General features: G+C 39.6%; 1 protein-coding gene across 8 annotated transcripts in view; it reads right to left on the minus strand.

Annotated features, from left to right (window-relative positions):
- Nucleotides 1-27,290, minus strand: part of LOC129775051 (uncharacterized) — a 423,013-nt gene that overhangs the window by 188,475 nt on the left and 207,248 nt on the right. For 4 of the 8 annotated variants that reach the window (XM_055779235.1, XM_055779234.1, XM_055779233.1 and 1 more), the window contains exons 3-11: nt 25,689-25,763; nt 24,997-25,102; nt 24,830-24,926; nt 24,351-24,757; nt 23,864-24,292; nt 23,647-23,783; nt 23,309-23,458; nt 23,013-23,201; nt 11,044-11,147 (exon numbers count right to left, since the gene is read on the minus strand). In XM_055779235.1, the coding sequence (XP_055635210.1) occupies nt 11,044-11,147; nt 23,013-23,201; nt 23,309-23,458; nt 23,647-23,783; nt 23,864-24,292; nt 24,351-24,757; nt 24,830-24,926; nt 24,997-25,102; nt 25,689-25,763 (1,694 nt within the window). The remainder of the gene's footprint in view (nt 1-11,043; nt 11,148-23,012; nt 23,202-23,308; nt 23,459-23,646; nt 23,784-23,863; nt 24,293-24,350; nt 24,758-24,829; nt 24,927-24,996; nt 25,103-25,688; nt 25,764-27,290) is intronic. The other 4 variants (XM_055779240.1, XM_055779239.1, XM_055779236.1 and 1 more) reach the window with 3 other exon arrangements.

The raw sequence follows: 27,290 nt of genomic DNA on the forward strand, positions 1-27,290 counted from the left end.
GCGTCTGGATAAAGCACTCAAAATTTCTCGTATTCTCTCAAGGAAGTACGGCGAGTGCTTTTCCGGCCTCACTGAACGGATAGCTTCGACAGAGCTAAGACTATCCGTTACAATGTAATAGTGTTCAACAGGTCGTGAGGCGACGCTGTCCAGCGCCCAATGTATTGTTGCCAATTCAGCAATATACACAGAGCAATGATTCTGAAGACTGTGGGAGGTGCTAAAAATTTCGTTGAACACTCCAAATCCTGTGGACTCATTCATAGAGGACCCATCAGTAAAGTACATATTATCACAATTGACACGCCCATACTTTGCATTGAAGATCGTAGGAATGATCCCCGATCGATGATAATCTGGAATTCCATGGATTTTCTCCTTCATGAACAGATCAAAATGTACAGAGGAATTGATGTAGTCAGGAAAACAAACACGGTTGGGAGTATACGAAGAAGGATCAACCTGCATGGAGATGAATTCATGATATGAGCTCATGAATCCTGAATGAAAATTTAGCTCGATAAGCTGCTCAAAATTTCCGATCACCAATGGGTTCATAACCTTACACCGGAAGAGGAACCGAAGAGATAATAAATTGAAGCGATCTTTTAGTGGGAGTACGCCTGCCAAAACCTCGAGACTCATGGTATGCGTTGAGGGCATACATCCCAACGCAATACGGAGACAAAGATACTGAATTCGCTCGAGTTTAATGAGATGTGTTTTGGCAGCTGATTGAAAACAGAAACTGCCATACTCCATCACTGAGAGAATAGTTGTTCGATACAACATTATAAGATCTTCGGGATGGGCTCCCCACCATGTGCCGGTAATTGTACGGAGAAAGTTTATTCTTTGTTGGGATTTTTTACTCAGATACCTAATATGGGCCCCCCAAGTACATTTGGAGTCGAACCAGACCCCAAGATACTTGAATGACATAGCATGAGTGATCGGTTTACCCAAAAGTTGAAGCTTTGGTTTTGCTGGTCTATGCTTCCTAGAAAAAACCACCATCTCTGTTTTCTCCGTGGAGAATTCGATCCCTAGCCCAATGGCCCAAGTTGAAAAATTGTTCAAAGTATCTTGTAAGGGTCCTTGCAGGTCGGATTCGTTTGATCCTACGACAGACACCACTCCGTCATCTGCAAGTTGTCTTAGGCTGCAATTTTGTGTAAGACAATTGTCGATGTCGCTTACATAGAAGTTGTACAAAAGGGGGCTTAAACATGAGCCCTGGGGGAGGCCCATGTAGGAGACCCGATTTACTGTCGAATCCCCGTGAGAAAAATCCAACTGTTTCTCACAAAGCAAGTTATATAACATATTATTCAACAGAGGCGGCAGACCCCGAGAGTGTAATTTGTCTGACAAAACCTCTATTGAAACAGAATCAAAGGCCCCCTTTATGTCCAAGAATACTGAAGCCATTTGTTTTTTTTCGACGTAAGCCAGTTGAATTTCTGAAGAAAGCAACGCAAGACAATCATTCGTCCCCTTGCCCCTGCGGAACCCATATTGTGTATCTGAGAGTAAGCCATTCGTTTCAACCCAATGATCAAGGCGAAACAAGATCATTTTCTCCAACAATTTCCGTATACAAGACAGCATTGCTATTGGGCGGTACGAATTGAAGTCGGACGCGGGTTTTCCGGGTTTTTGAATAGCTATAATTCGCACTTGTCTCCAATCATCTGGAACAATATTATGCTCCAGAAACCGATTGAATAAATTCAACAAGCGATGTTTCGCCACATCAGGGAGGTTTTTTAACAAGTTGAACTTAATTCTACCCGTTCCTGGAGCAGAATTGTTACATGAAAGGAGAGCAAGAGAGAATTCTACCATCGAAAACTCAGAATCAAGATCGCACCTATCTTGTGGTATATCTCGAACAATTTTCTGCACGGGAGCGGAATCGGGACAAACCAAATCGATGTGAATATTCTTCGCTTTCATTCGTTGAAGAGCGATTTCTCATGTTTCGAGCCACTTTCCATAATTTTTTCATTGACGTTTCTCGTGACAAACCTCCCACGAAATTTCGCCAATAAGCACGTTTTTTCCCTTTGATCAAATTTTTGAAGTGATTTTCAAGGTGCAAATACGTTTGAAAATTCTCAATGGTTCCACGTTTCCGAAAAGCTTTAAATGCGTTCGATTTATCCTGATAAAGCTTGGAACATTGGCTATCCCACCATGGATTGGGAGGCCTTTGACGAAAAGTGGAACCTGGGATGGGTTTCGTTTGAGCACGAACCGCGCTGTCATAGATCAAACGAGAAATGAAGTTATACTCCTCCAATGGAGGCAAACCATCTCTGGAATTGATGGCTAGAGCAATTGCGTCCGCATATTTTTTCCAGTCAATGTGTCTTGTGAGGTCATATGCCATGTTTATAGATTCAGAAGAATTCGAACCAATGGTGATGGAAATTTTGATTGGCAAGTGGTCACTGCCGTTGGGGTCCTGGATTACATTCCACTTGCAATCTAACGATAGTGAATTCGAGCAAAGCGAGAGGTCAAGAGCACTTGGGTTAGCAGGAGGTTTAGGTACACGTGTTGTTTCCCCAGTGTTCAAAACGGTCATATTGAAGCTGTTACAAAGGTCATATATCAACAATGAACGATTGTCGTCGTACTGTTCCCCCCAGGCAGTTCCGTGAGAGTTGAAGTCTCCCAAGATCTATCGTGGCTCAGGAAGGAGTGAGCACATGTCATCAAGTTGTTTGCGACTAACCGCAGCTCTCGGAGGCCAATACAAGCTGACAATACAGAGGTCTTTGCCTCTGATGTTTGCATGACAAGCAACAGCTTCGATCCCTCCAATAGGTGGAAGGTCAATTCGAAAAAATGAGTGGCACTTATTGATCCCCAATAGTACCCCTCCGTATCTGTCATCGCGGTCCAAGCGTATGATATTAAAATTGTGGAAAGAGAGATCATCTCGCGAAGAAAGCCAAGTTTCGGACAGAGCAAAAACATCACAATTGAAGTTATGAATTAAAAATTTGAATGTATCCAATTTAGGGATAAGACTACGACAATTCCACTGTAAAACAGTGATATCTCCGACCTCTCTATTTAAATTAGACATCAAGAGAGATAATCATTGCAAGGAGGGGCCATGTTTGCATCAATTGTTGCAAAATTGTCTTTAATACTGGAAGCATTGAAATGACAATGGTTCTGATGGAGTCGGAAACATTAAAACACTTGAAGATTTGGTCCAAAAGGTCAGACAACTTTATAAATCCCGATTGGGAAGTTGAACTGGACGGAAAAACAGGGACAGTTGGGGTTTTTGATGTCCCCTCGAGTGCTGGGCCATTCGAAGGTGAATTATTCCCACGGAAACCAGGAGGAACCTGATTTTGCTTGTCCGCTGCACTGGATTTTTTAGGCATGCTAACAGGGGGTATCACCGGAGGGGCTTGTCCTTGAACTTTGGGAGTGGTCACATTTTTGCGCCGGGGATTCCCTTGGAAAATGAACGGTGTGCCCCCGTTAGCTGTGTCCGCTTCTATTTCGTCAACGGGCAACGTGGCGAAGACATTTTGTGTGTTGATTGGTTGTTGTTGTTGGGCCAGTGGCGAAGCGCCCTTTAAAATATCCGCAAAAGTGCGTTTCGAGCGTTCCTTCAAAGAGCGCTTCTGTTTCTCCCAGCGACTCTTGTAAGTTTCACAAACTGAGAGCTCGTGTGGGGATCCCCCGCAATATGGACATTTATGCTCAGTCGCACTGCAGGATTTCCCCTCATGTTGCTCTCCGCAAGTGGCACAGCGCTCCTTGTTGGCACAATAATCTGAAGTGTGACCAACTGACTTGCATTTTTGGCAAGTCATGGGCTTTGGCACGAAGAGTCGCACAGGCAATCTCAATTTGCCCACCATGACGTAGTCAGGTAGAGCGGAACCAGCAAAAGTTACTCGAAACGAGTCTGACGGCGTGAATTTAGTTTTTCCCTCTTCTTGGGATACTTTTCCTAGTTGGCGGCTGTCCAAAATTTTAACACCCACCAACGGGAGTCTTTTAAGTTTACCAACTCCTTCTTTTATCATTTCGCACGTCAGACCAGTTTCAGATACCACCCCCGAGATTTCTACGTCATGGGAGGACACGTAGACGCGATACTCTAGGGAGAATCTCCCGTCGATCACAATTGCATTCGCGTGTTTCCGATCACTCACGACAACACGCAGTTTGTTCGGCCTAACCTTAGAGATTTCGACCACGGAGGAATAATATCTTGCCAGATCTTTCGAAACCTGAATGACATTAATAGACTTCCCTTTAGGTTTGGGCCGGAAAAAAACAACCCATGGACCAGCTCCAAGTGCATCGTCTGGATAGACCTTGACACGAGGAGAGGAAACAACTGAGGGGGAGGACGAGGTCGATTGTTGAACGGGAGCGGTATAAGTAGGGCTGGGTGGCAAGTTCGGTAGTAGAGCGGAAGCGGGAGCGGGAGATTGAGGGGGCGAAGAGGAAAAAAATTTGTTTTTGTCAAAAATCGACTTTTCAAACGAAAAAACGACATTTTATTTAAAAACTCCGATTTTCGGTGATCTTTCGTTATTCAAAAAACAGAAATTTTTGAGGTTCGAATGAGCTAATATTTTGTAAAGGTATATTATTGTGCGAATCAACATTACGCAGCAAGTGCCGAATGAAAAATCGAGATAACTATTTTAATTGGTACCCAAGACCATACGTTTCGTCTCGTATTCCGAAAAAAGTGCCAGTGTCGATTTTTCACAAAAAAAAAAATAGAAATGACACTAGATCTCAATGTTTTATGCAATTTCAAGACATTTGGCATCAAAAAAAAATTCCAAACCCTCGACTTCCTTTACTCCACTTGGGTGATTTTTCGATTTCCAAAAAACTCAAACTTTGACCGCTTTGCGCCACTCTCCCTTAATTCCGATTGAGCTGATATTTGGCATAGGGTGCTTTTCCGAGGTGGTGAACATTTTTTATGAGGTAACTTTTTGAAATTAGAGATGACCATTTTCATTGGCACCCTAGTGTACATGTTCCGTATGGCCGTTTGTAAGCCGGTGAGTGGACGAAGATAAAACCCTAAGCGGCTTAAACCTGGGGTGGGACTTTAATAATAATGAGGGGAATGTAGGTCCTACTCGTCTCCCTCAATTTATAATTGAGTACCGAATTCTTCAACTAGGTCTTCTACTGGTCGGTGTGGTTCATGAGCCTCCATTATTTAAACATGTTTAAACATGGTGATTTTGAAGACCACAAAAACAACATTGTTGGCTTCGTTAGGCACCTTCCTAACCTTGAAGACATGAAATTTGGCCCGTTTTATTGTCTAATGAGTGGACCAGATGGAAGATCTGACCTTCTTGGCCACGTCCCGAATCTAAAGGTTGTCAATGCGCTTGAAGTAATCCCTCACCTTCCTTGCCTTCACGGAGTCGGCCATCTTCGCTTCTCTTTCGGTGCCAGCTCGCCGCTGGGGCGTCTGAGTCTCCGATTTCACCACATGAGACACTGACTAATGGTCGATTCCCAACTGCTTAGCGATCCACCTGTGGGACTGGCCTGGATTTTCCATATTTTTTGACGGAGCACTTATTGCTTGGAAGGCATCTCGATAACCACTTGACAGATTGTGACGCAACTTTGCAAATGCAAACATTCCACTTTAAACTAGTTTTACCCAAAATATTTTTACCCATGCAAAAAAAAGTTATACACAATAGAAAGTGTTGCATTATTTCGAGTACAATATTTAAACAATTTCAAATAATGAAAATAATATTTGTTAAATTTCTATACCATGTAGGAACCTCGGTTGTAATCTCTAGCAGCAGTATGCATGTTCTATTGTTTCACGGACATGATTTTCTTTATATAGAAATGAGCTTAACATAAGAAAACGCAACGTTGAATAACTAGCATGATGATGTGATGTATCTATGAACTACTTTTCTAGCATTGGAGAACATCTTAATCCTTTGAGTACTTTGTCTCTTGCAGAAACCAACTATTTTCCTTGAACCAACCGACGATTTTTTTTATCAAAAATTTTAATACTAAAGGAAAGTTATAGACCAGACAGCCTTCAGCAATTATTATCAAAAACTATATTTACGCTTTTCAAATATTTTCATCGAACTTTTCCATCGAATACTGATGCAAAACAACGAGTGTTTGAAGCTAACGAAAGTGATTTTTGGCAATAGTCAATAAAATCCACGGAAAACTACATCCAAACTAGCGTTGGTAGAAAAGATATCATCTTTGGTAGAAAAAAAATGCTTTTTTATTTGTCTTAAATAAAAGCACATTTTTTAAGAGTATTGAAGTGTTTGTATGTATGGAACAGATCTCTCATTCTCTCAGACTGAACGTCAGCTTGGAATTGTACCGAAAATATAAATTAAGAACTATGCCAAGCAGGGATTGAACCAAGGACGACTGGGTTGTAAAAAACACACTACGCTCTCCATATAACCATGCTCACCACATAACCACTGGTATTGTTATACTAATGCACAAGAATATTGCACCACATTATAAAATGAAATTGGATCTTGAAATTTGATGGGACTGAGCCTAGGGGCACGGACAGGATATAGACATAGGATTGTGATTGTGTGTAGTAATTATTTTTTAAATTGAGTTTTTCATTGTTCAAAATCTGTATTTTTTTCTCTTTTGATACATGGAAAAGCCGTTTCCTGTATGTACTTGTATCCTTTAAACGAGTTAGATGATATAACGTGGTAGAATTCGGTACCGCATCCTGTTCAAGAATGTACACAAAAATACCATTAAAGCAATTCAATCATGCAGAAGAAGACAAAGAGTCATCATGTATCATTTTTACACGCAAGTCTGAAAAGTTAAGACCTACATAAATATAAGCCTGAGTCAAATCAATCTATGACTACAAACATATATTATGGGTAAAAATAGCATTATCTCCTTCGTTACCACGTTGTCCGGAACATTGTTTGTAATAACTTTATAACCCTGTAAGATTGCGACTACTCAAGCTATCATAATCTGATTTACGTGGGTATACCCTTTCGATCTTCTAAATCAGCACCCATTTAAATTCATTTATTGCATTTTCACATAACCAAACAACATACTCGATATTATGACATCCTGGACCACAATTGCACAAATTGTTAGTAGTGAGACCTACACGATAAAAACATGAATTGAGCACAAATTGATTGGACAACACACAATATAATATAAAATTTATGCCTATTATCGGTAAATGGAGAATAATTCATTTTACGCATCAACTCACATTATGAGCTAACGCCCGAATTTAGGCAAAAAGATTGCTCGTTGCGTCGGGGAGGAAGCGAGTGGATAGTGCAATCGAAAGAAAACATACCCAATTAAATCGTCAAATTGTTAACTTTTTTTTAGTATATTCACTGTTCATGTTTCAAGCAAAAAAAAATCTGGATAAATTTTCTGTCTAATGATATATAACACAACATATGTCACGATAACCATTTTGAGTAATATGCGTTTGAAAACTCTTAATAAATCGTTACATTTTTCGTAGAGTGACCCCCCTATATAGAAATCAAAGACATAGTCCTATGTCAAAAGCATACACGGGAAGCATTTTCTGAGAGTAAAACGGAGAGCAGAAACAACGTGAACGTTTAGCCTTTTCGCGACGGGTGCCGTGTATGTGGCAAAGTATGGTACAGGTGCCCCGTGGCGAAAGGGTTAATGCGTGCCAATGTGCAAAGACTCTCTTATTTTGTTCACCTATATTGCTCTTATATCGCTGTCACATATACATTATACACGAACTCGACTCTTGCTTGAGTAAAGGCTGTGCCAGTATGGATGAATATCACATTTTATGATACTTTTAAGCTTATTTAAAGTGATTTATGAGGATGTCAAAAAATGTGCTCAAAATTATTTTTGCCTGTATTATTGAATAGATTTGTCCGTTTCTGATTAAAGTTAATTTCATGTTGTAACTTTTTGAAAATGAAATGAATTTTGGCTTCTTCCAGCAGTATCACATGACTCAACAGTCATTCGGGCGTTTAGTTGCTATCTCACTCTACGACTCGACTATCTCATTTCATTCTTCCCTGTCAAATGGACTTCATTGCACATTGAAATGACTCTCCCCAAAATTAATTCTTTTTTTTGTATCGTACACGAAAATTACTCATAAAATAGCGTGTAGTGTTGTGTTCAGAAACTCTGACAAATTTGTGAATTTTGTCGATATAAACCCATTTATCTGTATATTTTCTCAAAAATTGAACTCGGAGACAAAGTGAACTAAACCTTTGTTCAGAATCCTGCACGCTATTTACTAATACTAACGCGAGGACCTTTAGAGTAAACAATGAAGGCCTCCTTTAATGGTGTAACTACTTTTTTGTATCAGTAATCAAGTTTTCGTTTCACATTATATGAACGCTAGAATAATAATTGTGTACACGGGTAAGAAGATTCATGTCAGGGGAAGCAGTAGTGTGGATTGAAGTCAGGTTGAATGAGGAAGTAGATTTGTATTCATCCGTCACGTTAATGAGAATAACCATTTGCTAGAATAATTCTTCAGTCATCCTCGCTCTTACACGTTCGTCAATTCATTTCTAGTGAATTCAAGTCATGTTGACGGTGAATACCGAAGTAGTACTAGTCGAAGCGAAGCAACTGAGAGGAGAGTCAATTTTCATTTTTCATCTTCGAAGATTTCGGGCTCTGATACGTACTCAAATTACAGTGATGCTTCTGAATCCGGACGCTTTCTAATCCGGATACTTTTTCTTTCCAAACCATATGAATAAGAATATCAAATGAAAGATCTTGACTAGTAGAATACAACTATGGATGAGAAATGTAAATCCAAGATTGCGGCCGATACAAAATGGTGGATTACATATTTTCTCAGAACCCCATCAATATGAGTATCAAATGAAAGGGCTTGATTAGTAGAATACAATTGAGGGGCGCAGAATGCAAGGGGTGTAAGTGACTTGATCGATTTCTCTTCATCAACTTTTTATTTAGTTAATAACTCAACTGCAAAAAACTTTCCAATTTAAATTTGCTATGGAATCCGATAGATGAGGTTCCGACCTATTTTCCACATTGGTAAATACAGCTGGGAATGTATTTGCAGCTAAGTTATGACACAAAGAAAGAGTCGATGTAGAGAAATCGATCAAATCACTTACACCCCTTTCATTCTAGGCCCCTCAATTATTGATGAAAAATTTAAATCCAAGATGGCCAATTCAAGATCAAGACACGATGAAACAAATTTCAAATTTTGAACAAATGTGACATGATTTCGTGAAATTCTGTGATTGATAACTTAGATGAAGGCCTTCGAATTCTATAGGAACGTTAATTTTTCATGCTATGATATGTCGATATTTTTTAGTAGTAGAAGTTATATTCGTAAGCGCTTAAGCGTCCAGATGCATTACTATGCATTACTATATTACTTTTTCAATTCAATGTGTAGGTGAGGCGTTAGAGGTGGTGAAAATAATGTAGTGATTTTTTTTCTTTAATTTAGTCAATGAGATATTCTGGTACATCATAACATGAAACCCTGTCCGTGATGTTGGAGCTCCGTCTCGAACATACTCAAAATTGATGAAGACAAGTCTCTTTTCCAGCAGCCAAACAAAGCGAATCAACCCCACCATAATCATCGTCCTCATCGTCATCCTCACCGACCCCCCCTCGTTTTAACATAACGTGATTTTATGTGTGCTCGGTACACACGTTCCGAAACCAACACCCTCGCATTCTTTTATTCATTTCCCACATCCAAACTGTTGCTATTTATTGTGAAAAGTGAACAACGAGACGACAAAGAAAAAGCACTGAAAAATAAACGAAACAACGATATTGGAAGTCGGAAAAAAAGGACAACTCTTCGAGAATTGGGTTCTCCGGTTCGAAAAAGGAAGCCACTGGGTTGCGAACGGAAAGCGTGATTTGATTGGAGAAAAGTAGAAAACAACAGTCCCAACCATTACCCCAGTTCCAGGACCTTTGAGCGTGCTTTTTTTGTGATTACGAAACTGTTTGAGTAAATTGTATTGATGCTTTCAAGGAAAATGCTTTCACCTTCGAGGATGGAATGGTCGTGCTTCTGAGGAACACGCCTCGTCTTGATTTTACTCGGTGACAACATAATGATTTACAGGAAATCTCCCCCGAGATGTTGATAGTCGGAGAAAATTGAAGAGCAACACTGTTTTTTACGACAGTATATCTGTATCGACTTGAATTCCGAAAATGTACAGCAATCTTCAATTAAATGTGGTATAAATTGTTTGGAGAATTATCAAGTAGTATCGCAAATTTACATCACGATGAGACGCTGTCAAAATGAACCAAAATGGAGGGGGCCTCGATGGAAATCTGCATCTGCCAGAGACAGAATGTTAAGCAGATGTGCGCCTTCCGTCGTCTTATTCCCTTCTCTCAATTAATTTCATCCTTCACCGATGGGCTTTGATCTTGGCAAGCAAAAATAAAAACCATAACGCTATAAGACGCTTTGCTTTTCTTTTCTCTTCGTGGCCACACAGCGCCGCTGATAAGATGAAAAGTTTCGGGGGAGCATTATCATTTACCATCGGGGCTCATTGTCGGAAGGATCGTATTGTCGCCGGTATTTAGTATTCGCAGTTTGTACAGCTTTTTATTGTCATCGAGCAATTGCCAAACTCAAACTAATTATTTCGTTGCCTCCGAGTTGTGATATTGAAAAACGCCGTCAAATCCCCCCACAAGCCACTGAAGATTGATTTCATTGTTATGCTAATGTACGAAGTGATGATAATCATTATGAAATTTACTGCTACTGAATTCTACACAATGACAACATTGAAATTCAGCTACAACGATAGGTGATGCGGAGATGAATGTGTGTTCGGGTTGTGTCTTTTTGGATTTTTGTTGCTTTGTTTTTTAGTTTGTTTCCTTTTTTTTTTGGGTTTTGTATGCTGTTTTGTTTATGAAAGCTTATAGCACTAATCATACCTGTTTGAGTACTAGAATCAAAAAACGTACTAGTTGTTTCCACTGTCATTGTACTGACGGTGCCATCGATGATCTGGGCGCATGAGTCCCGGCGGCCGCGATATCTGGAGAGTAGAATTTAATAATGATAAAAACTTGGGAATGTGAATTTGTAAATTTCTACTTTAAAACATATGTTGTGCTGTTCTAGTGACCCCGAGGAGAGTTATATCTTTACAATAAATTATTATCTTCCACTTTTCCGATTATTTACGAATGAAATGGTACACATTTCGAAAATACTATTAAGTGAAATGCGGGTCAAATGAACAGCGGTGGTAAAATGAACCGGCGCTCAAATTTCGATAATTTAACTAAAAATAGGCTGACCAAACGTACCGCTTTTGAACCGTATTTTCAGTATGTAGAAAAAAATTCTTTACATTACAATATATTGCTTTCGAATGAACATCTCCAGTATACAATCGAGTGTTAGACAGTTGATATTGAAAGCTTTACTGTGAAGGTTTATAAATACTTCAATATCTACGGATGTGGCTCTTATTTCCGTTATAAGAATGATGATTGAAAGATGAAGATTGTACTATGCAATTTATTGAGAACCCATGACTCAAATTAACTTATACTTTTTATCAGAGATCAATTAGTGACCTTTCAAAGATTTATTGGCCTTTTTATAAGAGGTGATGCATAGCTACTGAAGTTGGTAATTTTGATGATTTTATTAAAATTCTTCATTATGAAAGGGAAGAAGTATTTTAGACTAGTGAGGTGGGAAGTGTCCTCAATATTCCAGTTGATTCGGGTGAAGTGTAGGAGGCTAAATTTCATAAAACATTGGAAACATTGGAAGACATTGAGAAATGGAAGACTAATCTAGGAGAAGCACAACAGTCTAAATGGATTGTACAAAAGCCCATTCCCCAGTTTCAAAGAAGCATTAGTATAAAACTCCCTGTTTAAAAAGATGAAAACATATGGTTTGATGAGGGAACAATGATTGAAGGAATTATAATCAATAAGATAAAAAGATGAAACAAAAAATCTGTGGCAGTTGCGGATCGTTATGTGCAAATGCAAAACAAATTTCTATAGCGAAAGGAAACTTACAGATCGTATTTAATGTCAGTTTAGTGTCAGTTGAAGGTTTTTTTTTCTACGATGAAGGATATGTCGAACAGTACGAAAAAGTTCTATGATTGCCAAATAGAACTTTGATCTGGAATATGGCAAATTTTATGACAAAATTTCTATAAATCATTATCTCCTTCACAAAGTCTCTGCTTAATCTCAATAGTCCTTTATTGTAGGGAACAGATCAAGTATATCTAAGAATGTTTGATTGTTTGGATTTGTTTTAAGGGCCGTATCTTTAGTTACGTGTGCGCCTCAGAGTCTTTGTGTGAAAGCAGCTTCTAAATGTGGGCAAAACATCGATGAGATGGTTATTCAGTACCTCATAAGGGACACAAAGAAGTGGGTATGATTATTGGTACGATTGTTAATTGTTTCTTGTTTTCATAAAAAGAAATATTATGTTATCAGAAAAATAAATGAATATTGTTTGTCCAATAAAACACATTGAAAACATTATGTCTTTTTTGTTTTTGCTTGTGTGTCCCGCTTTTAATCCTGAATTATTTGGTCACCCTAGCTAAAACTCAATTGATACTTCTTAATTATCCAGTTCTTAGAACATATGAAGCTATTTGTTGCCGCGAGTCCCAGAATTGCTGGGCACCCTGACGACTACTAGAAACTGTATGGCCTGCCAAAGAGTAGATCGATTTGGTTGACAGGAAAGTTGAAGGTAGAAGATATCAGGAATTAAAGAAGGAGAAAAAGGTGGTCAAAAGTAAACATAAACAAAAAAAAAATCATAAAGAGAAGAGAAAAGGATTGTGCACTATTGTGAGCTTTGAAATTAAAAATAATATACTGATAGTCGAAGTTAGGAAATTTAATCTATATTGGATTGAAAGGTTTGGAATAATTGGAATACTAAATTTATATTGTCAAAGTAAGATTCAAAACGTACTTATATTTATACAAACTAACCTGAAATGCAATTTATAGGTACAAACTAATTCGCCACAGTTATAGCAATTTGCAAACTCCAACTGAATATTTTGTATCAATTGTAAGTAGAATTCAAAAGAAATGAAACCATGCTGAACAAGTATTTTCGATTACAGCGCAGATTGTAATTTCTTGTGTTACCGTGAAAAGAGAAGATAAAATTGCAGCCTACACTGAATTGTAAGATGGTAGAAATGTATATAGATTATATGTAACTAATTAAATAAACATTTTAGTATTAGCAATCGCTTAAAGAAAGTGTTCGCTTTTTTCGATAACACACACTGTTATCCATGAATCTGTCAACTGTTGAAAATAATAGATAAAACAGAAATTTTTCTCACGGTAGCCACTCTGACATAGTATTTCGCGTATCATATTACACTGTCAAAAAAGTCCTGCGGTATTTTTTTTGAATTTTCATATGTTCATAAAATTAGTTACAACCATCTGTTTTAAGTCAAATATGCGCCGCTTTGTTCGATATCTTATTCCCAACGAAATGCCAACTTCATAATACCCCTGTTATAGAAGCTTGCTTCCTTATTGGCAAAAAACTCGGATAGCCAATTTTCACAGGCCTCTTTCGTGGCTAACTTCTGACTACCTAGCTCGTTCGCCATGGACGAAAACAGGTGGTAGTCACTTGGTGCAAGGTCCGGAATATACGGCGGATGCAAAAGAACCTTCCATTCGAGCTCCCGGAGCTTCTGGCGCGTCACCAAAGAAGTGTGTGGCCTGGCGTTGTCCTGATGGAAGACAATGCGGCCTCTGTTTATCAAAGATGGCCTCTTCTTCATGAGTGCTACCTTCAAGCGGTTCAGTTGTTGGCAGTATAGGTCCGAATTGAGCGTTTGGCCATAGGGAAGCAGCTCATAATAAATTATTCCTTGACAATCCCACCAAACACACAGCAGAACCTTCCTGGCCGTTAATGAGGGCTTGGCCACCGTCTGAACCGCTTCAGCGGGCTTCGATCACGGCCGTTTGCGCTTCACGTTGTCGTAAGTGACCCACTTTTCATCGCCAGTCACCATCCGCTTCAGAAACGGGTCGATTTTGTTGCGATTCAGCAGCGATTCACATGCGTCGATACGTTCAAAGATGTTTTTTGCGTCAACGTGTGTGGCACCCATACTTCGAGCTTCTTTGTGAATCCAAGCTTCTTCAAATGGTTAATAACGGTTTGATGACTTATCCCCAGCTCTTGGCCTCTTGGCTGCTACTATGCCGGTCTTTCTCGGCTAATTCAGCGATTTTGTCGCAATTTTCGACGACAGGCTTTCCGGAGCGTGGCGCATCTTCGACGACCTCTACACCAGAACGAAAACGTTGAAACCATCGTTGTGCGGTGGAAATGGATACTGTATCGGGTCCATAAACTGCACAAATTTTATTGGCAGCTTGAGATGCATTTTTGCCTTTGTCATAGTAGTACTGTAAAATATGTCGGATTTTCTCTTTATTTTGCTCCATATTTGCGACACTATAACTCACGAACGACATAACCAAACAAAACACTGTCAAGGACTATATTATAGCGCGCAAAAATACCTTTCCAACAAGCTATAGTATGACTTGATACAATGAATACAACTAGAACTACGCGCTTACAACGACACCTCGCGGAAATACCGCAGGACTTTTTTGACAGCCTAATATTAAAGGAATTTCCCGTGAAATTTATTTTATGCGACCTGATATCTTCGACAAATCATCAGTTACAAAACCGATATTTTGTTTGATTCTAGAGATTAATTCGCATTCGAAATTACTTTGTTGTTTGGGGGCAAAACGAGCCACCACTGGATAACGACTTACAATGTTGTGTTTTCTAGAGCTGAAATACCTTATCAAATGTGTCTTTTCAAGGGGTTCCTTTTGTGGCTGTAACCCTGGGAAGATATGCCACCCCAACCAAAACCTAAACCATATGTGAAGCGTTATGTGTTTCTTACAACGTTTTTGTACGTATGAGAAAATTCCAATTACTATTCTAGGTGATGAGGCCCAGATTATTTCATACCCTCTCAATAACGATTCAAACAAATTTGCACAAAACGGTTTGATATCTTGAACAACAACTAGTTATGCTATAATCAGTGGCGTCGAGTGAAGCTTTCGCATCCGGGACGGAAGAGTTGATTTGCACCCCCAGGATGGATGAGTCGGTGTCGCATCCAGGGCGGAAGAGTCGATTTGCAAACCCACAAACCTGTACGACTACACATCGGACCTCAATAATTCATTCCGTGTTGTATTGTATACTCGAACACTTCACAATAGGGAGTCTTCGTAGCCACATTGGTTGCGCGTTCGCTTAGTAAGCGATTGATCGTGAGTTCAAAACTCAGCGCCCTCATTGACCATATATGTGTTGTTACAGAATAGCTGCGTCCACGCAACAATTCATCATCGATGGAGATCGATCTACGGTCGAAATGAGATCGATTCATTCATACAACTGCTCTGCTCTGCAAGAACATCGGGCTGTTGTTCTATTAATAACACAACAATGATCATATCAACTGTCTCGGCTCTTACGCCTAAATGGCTACTGTGTAATGTACCATATGAAATGGTATAGAAGGAACACTCTTATGCCCAAAACTGGCGACTGTGTAATGTGCTATTTATAGATACGACTAAATATGTAACATGTACACGATAAAAATCCGGCTCTGTTACAGCTAAAATGCTAATGAGCCTAAATAAATAAATAAATGGGATAAAAAAAGGGTTTCGACCTGATGTGGGATTGTTGCAAGTGTTAAATCTCGCCCCAAACTGCTTTCTCTGGCAAGGAATTAAGTATTGCACCCGCCGCTGTAGAAAGTCTAGTAAATCCTCTCAATATGTGTGAGATACTGGATCAGAGCAAGCTTTGGTTATGCGGATTATGAGGAGCTCGTTATCGTCGGCGAGATTCACTACCTGGTCCAGTGTTTTGTTCATCTTGTTCATTCTGTTCTGTCTGCAGTTCTCCCGAAGCTGCCTTAGTCATCTTCGGTCAATTTAATAAGGTCTGAATCTGTCATTTCTTGAGCTGCTGTTATATTTTTGAAACATGTTCGGAATCGATAAACCATTATCCGACCAAATTGCGAGAGCCTGTTTCAAACTTCTAACGTGATCCAGAAGGAATCATTTTAGTTCGTAATAATCATCACTGAACACTTTTCTTTCTCTATCAATATTGTCATCTGACACCCCGTAATCATCGTGTGCTGTTATATCTACCGTGGGTAACAGAACCATTCCCGAAGGTCGTCCAGATACGACAGTTGAACTTCCAGCTGAAAAATGCTGGTGCCTCTGCGAAAAATATGAGAAATATGAACTGTCTATCACTGAATGATCATTAAAGGGCAGCCTAGCTTTCAACAGCCTAAGAGACTAGGGCCTCCAAGTAGTGGACACTGTGACGACATGCATAACGTCTCAAATAACAACAACGGAAAGGAATGACGGTGTAGAAGCCTTAGGTAGAATTCGGCTACATAGATACTGTTCGAATTAACTGATGAACTAGCCTTATTTAAATTGTATCAGGAAACAGGCACTTGTCCTGTTTAATACTCCAAATCGTCGGATGAGAAAAGAAGGGAAAGAATCAGTATGTTAGCGAATTCTCCAGGTTTCAGAGGATAAGGCTCACCTGGAGAATTAAATAGTAGAGCCGGAATACACTAAAATTTCTTTCCAAATGGTGTGTTCTCAGCTCAATCCTAAAACAAATAGACCGACTTTAATTTATTTCGAATTCAATACCAATTGAGCGAATGATATGCTAGATAAATAAACAGGGGAAGGTTAGTCCTAATCCGACCGGGGGTCTCGAGGCAACCTTAAAGTTCATTATTTCCACCCATGTCATTTCCGGCTAATTGGGAATAGATTCGCAGCAAAAAATAGAGAATCGGTTCAGGACCACCATTCTTGAAAGTGTCGAAAAAGATGACTTCCGATTTGGCCTCTGTTTTCCCCATTTTAACACTCATGAACCACACCGATCTGTAGAAAACTTAGTTAAAGAGTATTAGTATTCGTTTCAATGCCGAAGTTCTGAATGCCGTATTGAGGTTATGTTTAGCATTTCTTGCATTTCTTGGGAGAATACACACAAATTTTCAGCCAGGTCTGTCTCTAGTGCTACGTGTGAGAATGATGCGATACAAGAATGTTTGAAACATGAAACTTAACGGACCGGAACAAATAATAATCTGAGGAACCAATATATGGAAAATTTTGCGAGTGTGGTAGAACATCCTTGTTCTCGAAGTCAGAACAAACACCGTCTTTTAGTTGCGTTACTAAGCAGCTACTAGCTGAAATTTATTTATTATTTTTTGTAATAAACAGAAAGGTATAATTATAATGATTGAATCTTACATTATCTGTCTTTTGACGTAGGATTATGTCCTTCGGAAACATATTGGGGAACAAATTAAAAATCGAAAATCGAGCACATCGTGAAAATTGTCCAATTTCAAACGCTTATTGCTCAATCATTTCATGATGGATTGATGAAATTTTTGCGTCAATCGATTTCGGCAATCCATAACAATTTTTTATATTGAAGAAAATAATATATGGCATGAAAGAAACTATCGAACATCTGAAAAATCTCAACCCCTATCCTAACGGAAATACCCACTTCTAATTGGTCGAAATTGACGACACATGCGGCGGGTCCCTAACAGAGACACCAAAACCAAGCTGCCTGGGGGAAATCGACATTGCAGATACATGAAAGTAAGGGGAGCTTTTGTTTCCACCGAAAAGTGTTCCCTAACAGAGACATCTACACCAAGGTTCCCGGGAGAAATCGGCATTTCAAATATACACTGCGTTTCACAACTATAACCCACCAATTTTTTCTGAGTTTCCAGAGATATGTAAGAAGTCGGCTGAATTGAAATATATAGTGAAGGATATAATAACTATCTTCATTTAAAAGATTGATCATTTGAACTTCATTGTGTTCAGGCGCGAAACATTAAAAACTAAAATTCCAGTATTTCATAACTATAGAACCAGATGGAAAAACTCACACTCCTTTACAAAATTAACTTCAGTTTTACATGAATTACAATAAAGCTCTAATTCGTATGTCAATTTTAGTCCTCAACCAGTTCAAATAACCCATTCGGGGTGGTTTTAACTAAGTTACGCCATGTTGTAGTGCGTATCTTGTTCTACGCAGAGGATACTGCTCGTTTAAGCTTTTCAAATCACCTATACTGCATGTAAGCTCCATCTACTATTCGTACGATCACTCCTTATAAGTTCTTGATAGGGTTTTGATCTAGTAAATAAGCTGACCAGTCCAGAATCTGAAGCTCCTATTCAATAAACCATGCCTTGACTTTGTGGATGTTCTGAATTGATGCCAAATTACTCAATTATCACATTTTTTATGTAAAAACAGCAGTAAATGATTCTGAAGTACTTCGTTGCACTTCTGGCTGTTCATTCGTGTTGATGGTAAGCTACCTAAACCAGGTCTTTTAGATAAAGTTCTCCCTAAACCATAAAAATCCCATCTCTAAAGATGTAGGTTCAAAAACTAATGTGGAAGCCAATACCATGTGTTTCACTATTTCAGGAGAACTTCTCTGATAAAAAAAAATCCAACTTGAATAGAATTTCTTCATACTGGAAGGAATTACGGAACATGTCATGTAATTTTTCAACTCGTAACTTTGCAGACGACAGTTTGATGGTTTGAGGAAAATATTTTCGAAACGGTCTGGTTCAGATAGCTTTTCATCAACACGAATGTACAGTCAGAAGTACGATGAAGTACTTCAGAATCATTTACTTCTGTTATTGTATCAGAAACTCCGTGATAATTAGGTAATTTGGCATCAATTAATTACATCCGGAAAGTCAATGCATGGTTTATTGAATATGGGCTTCAGATTCTGGACTGGTCAGTTTGTTTACCAGGTCAAACCCCTATGAAGAACTTATTACTTTATTATTTATCACATTTACCCGAAATCCACTCACCCGAATGACAGTTACCCGAAACACATTCACCCGAATGTAACAAATACCCGAAAGCGACAGCTACCCGAATGTAACATCTACCCGAATGCGATATTTACCCGAATGCAACAATTACCCGAATGTAACATTTACCTGAATGCGACAGTTACCCTAATGTAACAATTACCCGAATGTAACATCTACTCGAAAGCGACACTTACCCAAAAGAAGGATATATTCAAATTATTCACAAATTTTACTATATTTGTATTTGTATTTGTATATTTAATTCTAATTCCGATCAGTGTTATATAAAGATCATATTTGTCTCATACTTTCATTTCCATTCAAAAAGTATTTTCCGTGGGAAGTACAATTCGAGAAATACTGGCATTAAATAAAATCCTTTTCAAAATAATGAAAAGTGAAAGAATGCAGTTTTATAACGTATTATTAAGTCCATCCATTCCTATGGATGACGCAGCCCGTTTACGAGCGTCGGACGCCATACGTTTATCTGGTGCATCACGTTTGCAACCAGGCAATCAAAAATTATGCAGTCCGACGCTCGGTCGGATCTGACTAAAGGATCGTCTCCTATGTTTCAAACAAACCGGGCAATCAGTGGAACACAGGTTTGCTTGCGAGAGGCCACCGCTTCCAACGGCGGGTCGGCGGCCTACTCGGATTGCGTCACCTCGACGGCTTGGTGCCGCCTTGATTCCTTATCCTCGTTAAATGGGGACTTCGCCCCCATTACATTGATCTCAAAATAAATTTCATCACGAAAATAAACTCATGATAAAAATTGTGCTGCGGCGGCAAATACGTAAGTACCATTTTTTCTTATCTATTTTTTTCACATTTTCATTTAAAATTTTTATGTTAAAGTTACCTGTTTAATTTTCGAAATATTTCATAACCCATGCTCATTTCTGAATGATCTCTTGGTCTTAAAGAGCAATACGGAAAGGAAAGAAGACAGCATGTCAATTGTGCCTACACTAATTTTTAAAAATGACACAGCGAAGTCTACAACATCTTTTTCGAATTTTGCTCATTACAATTTCTCAGTTTACTTCGTAACTTCCTTAAAGCAGACTCGACGAAACTCATAAACTGATTTGTCGGAATTTTTCCTTCTTCATTCGGGTAAACATCCCATTCAGGTAAATGTCGCTTTCGGGTAAACGTTGCATTCGGGTAAATGTCCATTCGGGTATATGTTGCATTCGGGTATTTGTTACATTCGGGTGAATGTCATTCGGGTATGCGTTACATTCGGGTAAATGTGCTTCCGGTAAACGTGTTTCGGGTGGGGGACACAACCGATTCTAAGAGCTTAAACGAGCAGTATCCTCTGCGTAGAACAAGATACGCTCTACAAAAAGGCGCCACTTGGTCAAAACCACACCGAATGGGTTATTTGAACTGATTGAGAACTACAGATGACTTACGAATTAGAAACTTATTGTAATTCATGTGGAATTCACGTTAATTTTGTAAAGGAGTGAGAGTTTTTCCATCTGGTTCTATAGTTATGAAACACTGGAATTTTAGTTTTTTGAGTGTTTCGTGCCTGAACACAACAATAAAGTTCAAATGGACAGTTTTTTTTTCAAATGAAGATAGTTATTATATCCTACACAATATACTTCAATTCAACCGACTTCTTACATATCTCTGGAAACTCAGAACAAATGGGTGGTTCTATAGTTGTGAAACGCAGTGTATGCAAGTCGGGGGCATGCTTGTATAGCAAGTAAGTTGAGTGATACCATTAATTCTAGCAAATTTCAATTTGGAATTTTAATGTTGGTTGTAGCAGTTGTGTTTACAATTACTTGATATATGAAACGATTTATTTCAATTTTCATGAATAAAAATCAAGGTGTGTTCCCGTTCGAGAATGGGTCGTTTGGTTTAAGCTGTCTGTTTAGTTGTGATTTTCACCCAAGGAAAGTTTATACGGCGATAAAAAATGGAAAGTGAAGAAATATTAGAAAAAGTGATTTTTCATATGCTCTACATATAGTATTAGATGATGTTAGTCCAATTAAAATTCGCATTGGGTTTAAAAAGCACTCAGAAAGTAAAAATCATAAAAGAAAATCCCTTATCCGATTCGAATATGTTTTCTCTATATTTAAGTAACATGTTTACACCGATGAGAAAAATTGCTAATTTTGTTCGGTATTGGTAATCATCTTATATTACATTGGTGAGTGTTTTTTTCTCTTTATTTCATCCATACATAACACAGGAGGCATCTCGTCTATAATCACAAAGGGCGGTTTTCATCATATCTCGTTCCACTTCGGTATCTTTCATCTGATACGCACCATCCAACGACTGTTTACCATCCTTCTATCATCATCACTCGGTAAACGCTGGTGGATCGTAGAAACAATACCCAACAAACAAACAAAACACCAAATCATTATCAAAGAGTTTAACGATGTAATTCATCAAATATATCCAAAATCAACAGATAGCCTAACGAAATCCTACGTCAACTATGCGGTCGTGTCTCGGAAACAACCCTTCTGTGATTTTTTTTTGACACAATCCCAATTGAAATGAGAAAAGAAAACAGAAAGAGATGTCTGCTCGCATACATACAGACCATTTTTATGCTTTAAAAACAGCTCATTATTTGCGCTTTTGACCCTCCAGCACACGATATGGCATCATTTCTGCCAAAGATGAAATGTTTTCTTTGGGTGTAGTGGGTTAGAATTGTGGATTGAAGTCAGTTGAATGAAGAAGAAGATTCGTATTCATTAGTCACTTCAGTTAGAATAACCACTGACAGGTTCATCAGTCATCCTCGCTTTTCAACGCTAGTCAATTCATTTTCTAGTCAATTCACTTTTTGTTGACGGCGACTGCCGAAGCAGTTCTAGTCGAAGCGAAGCTGCTGAGAGTAGAGTCGGTCTTCATTTTTCACCTGGTATGGAGTAATTGGATTGTTTAGAAAATCATGTTTTCGAAAACATAAATGCAGTTTTGTGACGTTTCGAATATTGTACTCGAAATAATCTGTCAAATATTTCACATAAAAAAGGTTCAATCAGACCGATAAGTTGAATATTTGTTGTGGTGCAGATGCATCGGTCAGGGGGGTATCCGTAGCCACATTGGTTGCGCGTTCGCTTAGTAATCAATCGATCGTGAGTTCAAAACTCAGGGCCCTCATTGACCATCTTTGCGTTGTTACAGAATAGCTGCGTCCACGCAACAATTCATCAGCGATGGAGATCGATCCACGGTCGAAATAAGATCGATTCATCCATACAACTGCTCTGCTTTGCAATACACATCGGACTGCTGTTCTATAAATAACTCAACAATGATCAATTATAATTGTCTCCGCTGTCCGGTCTAACTGGATAATGGGAAGAACAGAAAGAAAACTCTTACGCCTGAATGGCTTCTACTGTGTAAATGGGTACCATATGCAATGGTACAGAAGGGAATACTCTATCGCCGAAAAATGACAACTGTGTAATGTGCTAATTATAGATATGATAAACATGTGACATGTACACGATTAAAAATCGGCTCTGTTACAGCTAAAATGCTAATGAGCCTAAAATAAACAAAAGGGATAGAAAAAAGATGCATCGGCCATATGTTTGGGGTAAGATGAAAAGGTAATGTAATTTGCGAAGCATAGAATTCATCGATCGGAACAAATAATTTGATATTTTATATTTTCTTCTCTCATTGCGTTTTGGCCTCACAAAACACTTTCCATATCTTTGACATGAACTTTGTGGGGAATTAGGAAGGAATCAATTTTGCGCACTCGTAAAAACTACCTTGAACGGAGTGATGAAACGGAAGTGATTAAACGATTCCCCACAGCACAAAGATAAAATATTCACACCTACCGGCAGGTGTCGTCGCTCTGCGAGCTTTGGCGACGAAAGTTCCGGCAGCGAATCATCTCCTCGGTGGTGCTCTGGCGGCGAAAACCGCGTGCTATCAGTATTTCCTCGGTCGTCGACTGGCGTCGAATCGAGGGACGTGGCGCGCTTTCGGTGGGCAGAGGTGGTGGGCGTGCGCATGGGCTTGCATCCCTAGAAAGCGAGAGAAAATGGGATAAAGCTCGTTCTTTTAGAGGCTGTGGGTGTGAGAACAAGGAGGGCAGAAGGCAAGTTAACACAACGTGAGTACGAAAGCTCACCTCGACGAGCAGCAGCTGCTTGAATCGGGAGAACGAGGCTGTCGAGCAGCCGATGATGATTGTCTTCGCAAACGACGGCTCCGGCGAGGACTGCCGTCACGCTCGTGGCTTCTGTCTGGTGAAAGATGCGAGCGGGAATCTCGACGGCCTCTGAAAGATGGACGAATTAGTAGTACAACTCATAACTCCATAGTGAATCCATCGGGAAGAAAACTTCTCTTCAAATATAGGGTGTCTTCTCAAGGGACTCGCGTTTAATACCATAATTATTGCAATAATCAAACGATGAAAATTTCCAATGAAATATCAACTGCGGCAAGGGACGGTGTTCCTCTTACCTGGATGCGCTGTCCGGACTGAGGCTATCCCTTCTCGCTTGCCGCTCGGGACCCTCACCGTCCGGACTTAGCGCTGGCTGGGAGCTCCGTCTGCTCCAACCGCCGGGCGGCAAACAGCTTTCATCGTAGGCAGTGGCCTGTAAATGAAAAAAAAAGCACCGATCGATGTCAATGGGGGGATGGCCGGGAACTACTACTTAGGTTGGGGGACATTTACTTGTCTTTGCAGCTTCAAAAGCCGCTGGGCACGTTCGGGACTTACACGGGAATCACGGCGGGATATTTTCGTCCCGCACTGGGTCGTCGAATCGCGTCGACCCTTCTGTGCGGTGGGACTGGTGGCCGGGGGCGTTACAGAGCTGGTAATTATGGTCGGGGGCTGAATGGACTGACAGGAAGAATCCACTTGACTAATAGCTACGGCTACAAACAGAGGACCGGAATCTGATGCGGTCGAACTGGTCGAGGGACGCTGCTCCTGGCGGAAGTTTGGCATTTCACAGACCACCAGAGAATCTTTGCGGCCTTGCTGTTTCCGGTGGGTTCCGACTACCTTCGGCGGCGGTGGCGTTGCCGTTCCTCCGATCGTCGATTCCCGGCGCGATGAACGATCGCGACTGGAATCGTTGGAGCTACGCCGCGAGCCCTACAAAATACTTGGGTTAGTGGAAAACAAATATCGAACATAGGTTGAAATAACTCACATTTTTACAGTTATCTACATTGTAATTGTACTCGTCACGCTCTCGTTCCCTTTCCCGCTCACGTTCTCTTTCACGTTCGCGCTCTCGTTCCCGATCACGTTCACGTTCGCGCTCGCGGTATTCCCGGAAGTCTGTGACGTAGGAGTCCTTCCGGTAGGACATACTCTTCACACCAGAGTCCGCACTGGACTCACGTCGCTTGCGCAGCGGGGGAGCGTGACCGGTAGTGGTATTGTTGTTGTAGCTATCGGCATTGGTGGGTTTGTGCCAGGGTAAGCTTCGCGCAAGATCAGCTAAAGTTTCGCGACGGTTGAGAGGAGCCTTCTGCCGTCTGGAACCGCCTCCGCTCCATTCGCGCAGGATATCGGTTAGTTGAGCGAGGGAACTGCGGCGTCGGCGTTGGGCGCCTATATGAAACGGAAATAAAATGATTGTAAGTTTCGAACATTTCATGTATGCTTAGGATCATCTCCACTTACCGGGTGGTGGTGAAGTACTAGGAGGTGTAGCACCGCTGATTTGTGCTGCGGAATCCCGCCGTCCACCGAGCCGTTGCCGCACAGTGGATTCTTCGACCTATTCGAGATAGGAACAACAACCCAAATCAGCTCATATCTCAAAAACATGAGTAAGCAAACATACGAACCTGTTCTCGTACGAGATCGTCCCATCCATTGCCGCCCTGCCAGACCAGTCCCACCTGGTGTGACATGATGGGCAGATTGCAGACGAAGCATATTGCCGTCATGGTCCTACGATAAAACCAGCATTTCGGAAAAAGAAGACACACAAAAAAAACGGAATTAGTCGATACATAAACCATGCAAAGCAGATGAAGCTGTTAGAGGCGACAGGTCGGAACACACGTGGCATCTGATGAGTGCATACGGAAAGGCGGAACGTTCAAGAACTTATTTTCGAGCTGGAGAATACGTTTGTTAACAGGAGTGATAGGAAGCGAAACTGAGACATGCGTCAACTCAAGTTTGTGAACAAAATGCGTTGGATGGACGTCACAAAAACAGAAAATTATATACCTTGGAATGCAGGAAAACATGTGAAATATCGGTTTTCGGCCGGGATGATTACAACTACAGAACGGATAATGCGAACAGTTCGGAGCTCCTGAATCTTTGCAACGAGATTGCAGGGTGAGAAGACGTTTTTTTTACAAACAAGCAATAGAGAGTCATGTTGATGTATTTGTTGGCAGGGTCGTGCAACCAGGATCCACTTGGTTCACTACTCCTAGCGGGAAAGGTGACGCTGCCAGAATAATTTGTGGGTAAAAAGGTCAGCCAAGAGCTTGTTTATGCTACTATCATTATCGGTAATTACTTGGTGTAGTTGGTGGTTAAACTGTGTCTATGATGTTTCAACAATTGTACTTTTCGCTTGCGAGAAGAGTCGAGACTAGCGAAGCGGTGAACATAGGCCATTGTCGATAGAAGAGATATGAGTTGAAAGCGGAGAGAGTTGTACACAGTGAAAAAAAACATAAACAAAGCAAAGAAAATCACAATCAGTATTGAACTTGCATCGTTAGATTATTTAATTTACTATATATGTTTGAATATATGTTTATAAATGTGAATAGATAGAAACTAAAATGGTTGACTTTTTAGCACAAAATTTGTCGTGTCACTTTAACACAAATCATTTAACCTACTCTGAATGTAAGTGTCGCACATATTAATTTTGATTCAAAGAGCTATGAAATTTTTGCTGGATGTAAACACACTGAGTCAAAAACTGGCCGTACAATAGGCACACTTGTATTAAAACTACAAATGTTTTCAATAAGGTTTGTATTGGCAATAAAATAGTAATAAAGACTGTTCCATTTAGGATTTAGCCGCTGAAATTTTCCAATTTGTCCATGTCGAAATAAAGTACGAAATCAGTACAAATATATTTTGTAGCGTTAAGGAAAATACAAGAAAAAATATTCTTCTGCTTCTCTGATGAACTTTCGAACTTTTCGCTGGATCATTTTCCTATCATTTTCTGCACAATTATGGGAACCGCGGGTAAGACGGACAGTGGGGGTATGATGGACAGGTGGTTGATTTGTATAGTTGCATTATGAATTTCAAATTTTTGTTGATGAAAATCCCTTCTACATGATATTCTATAATATTTAAACCATCCTATGACAATGAATATTGATCAAAAGTGGAATAGGGAAACAAAAACCGAAAGTCAAACATGATTCCGCATGTAGATGTAATTTAAAAAGGCTACTAAATAAAACATAAAAAAAAAAATAAAAATACCCCCAAACCAAATCATCAGTTGGATGGAAAATATGGTATAAGGTACTAAATAAAACATTTTGGCAGTAGTACCAAATATTTGAGTCCTTATATGGTACACCATAGGATCTATGTTGAAATATGCACCTTTTAATTTTTTTTCACGCCATTCTCAATAGCTTTGAGACAAAAATATGAAAAAAATACCGAAAGTACATTTTACTAAGGTGTATCAATCAATATTTTCAAACAATTTTTGCATCAATTCAAATATTAAAAAAAAATTTAAATTAATTTATATTTTTATTTTAAATTATAATTTTTTTTATTTTGATATTCAGTACTACTCTAGTTTGTATCTAAATTCTTTCTACGTCTATTTTAGGTTCATGTGATTTTTTTCAGGATTTTAGAGTTTTTCGCGGTACAAAAATTATGTATATTTTCAGGCATTTCGGAATTTTGAAAAAAAATATAAAAAAATATTTTATATGCTTTTGCTCTAATTTTTTATTTAAATGCGTTCGTATGTGATGTTTGCTCCCGTGGCCGAGTGGTTAGCGTCCCACACTATCATGCCGGGGGTTCGGGTTCGATTCCCGTTCTGGCCGGGGGATTTTTCGTCAAAAAAATTCTTCCGGCTTGCACAGAGGTCACGCGTATTCTAGAGCTTGCCACTCCAGAG

This window comes from Toxorhynchites rutilus, chromosome 3 (genome assembly GCF_029784135.1).
Source record: "Toxorhynchites rutilus septentrionalis strain SRP chromosome 3, ASM2978413v1, whole genome shotgun sequence".
Lineage (NCBI taxonomy): Eukaryota > Metazoa > Arthropoda > Insecta > Diptera > Culicidae > Toxorhynchites > Toxorhynchites rutilus.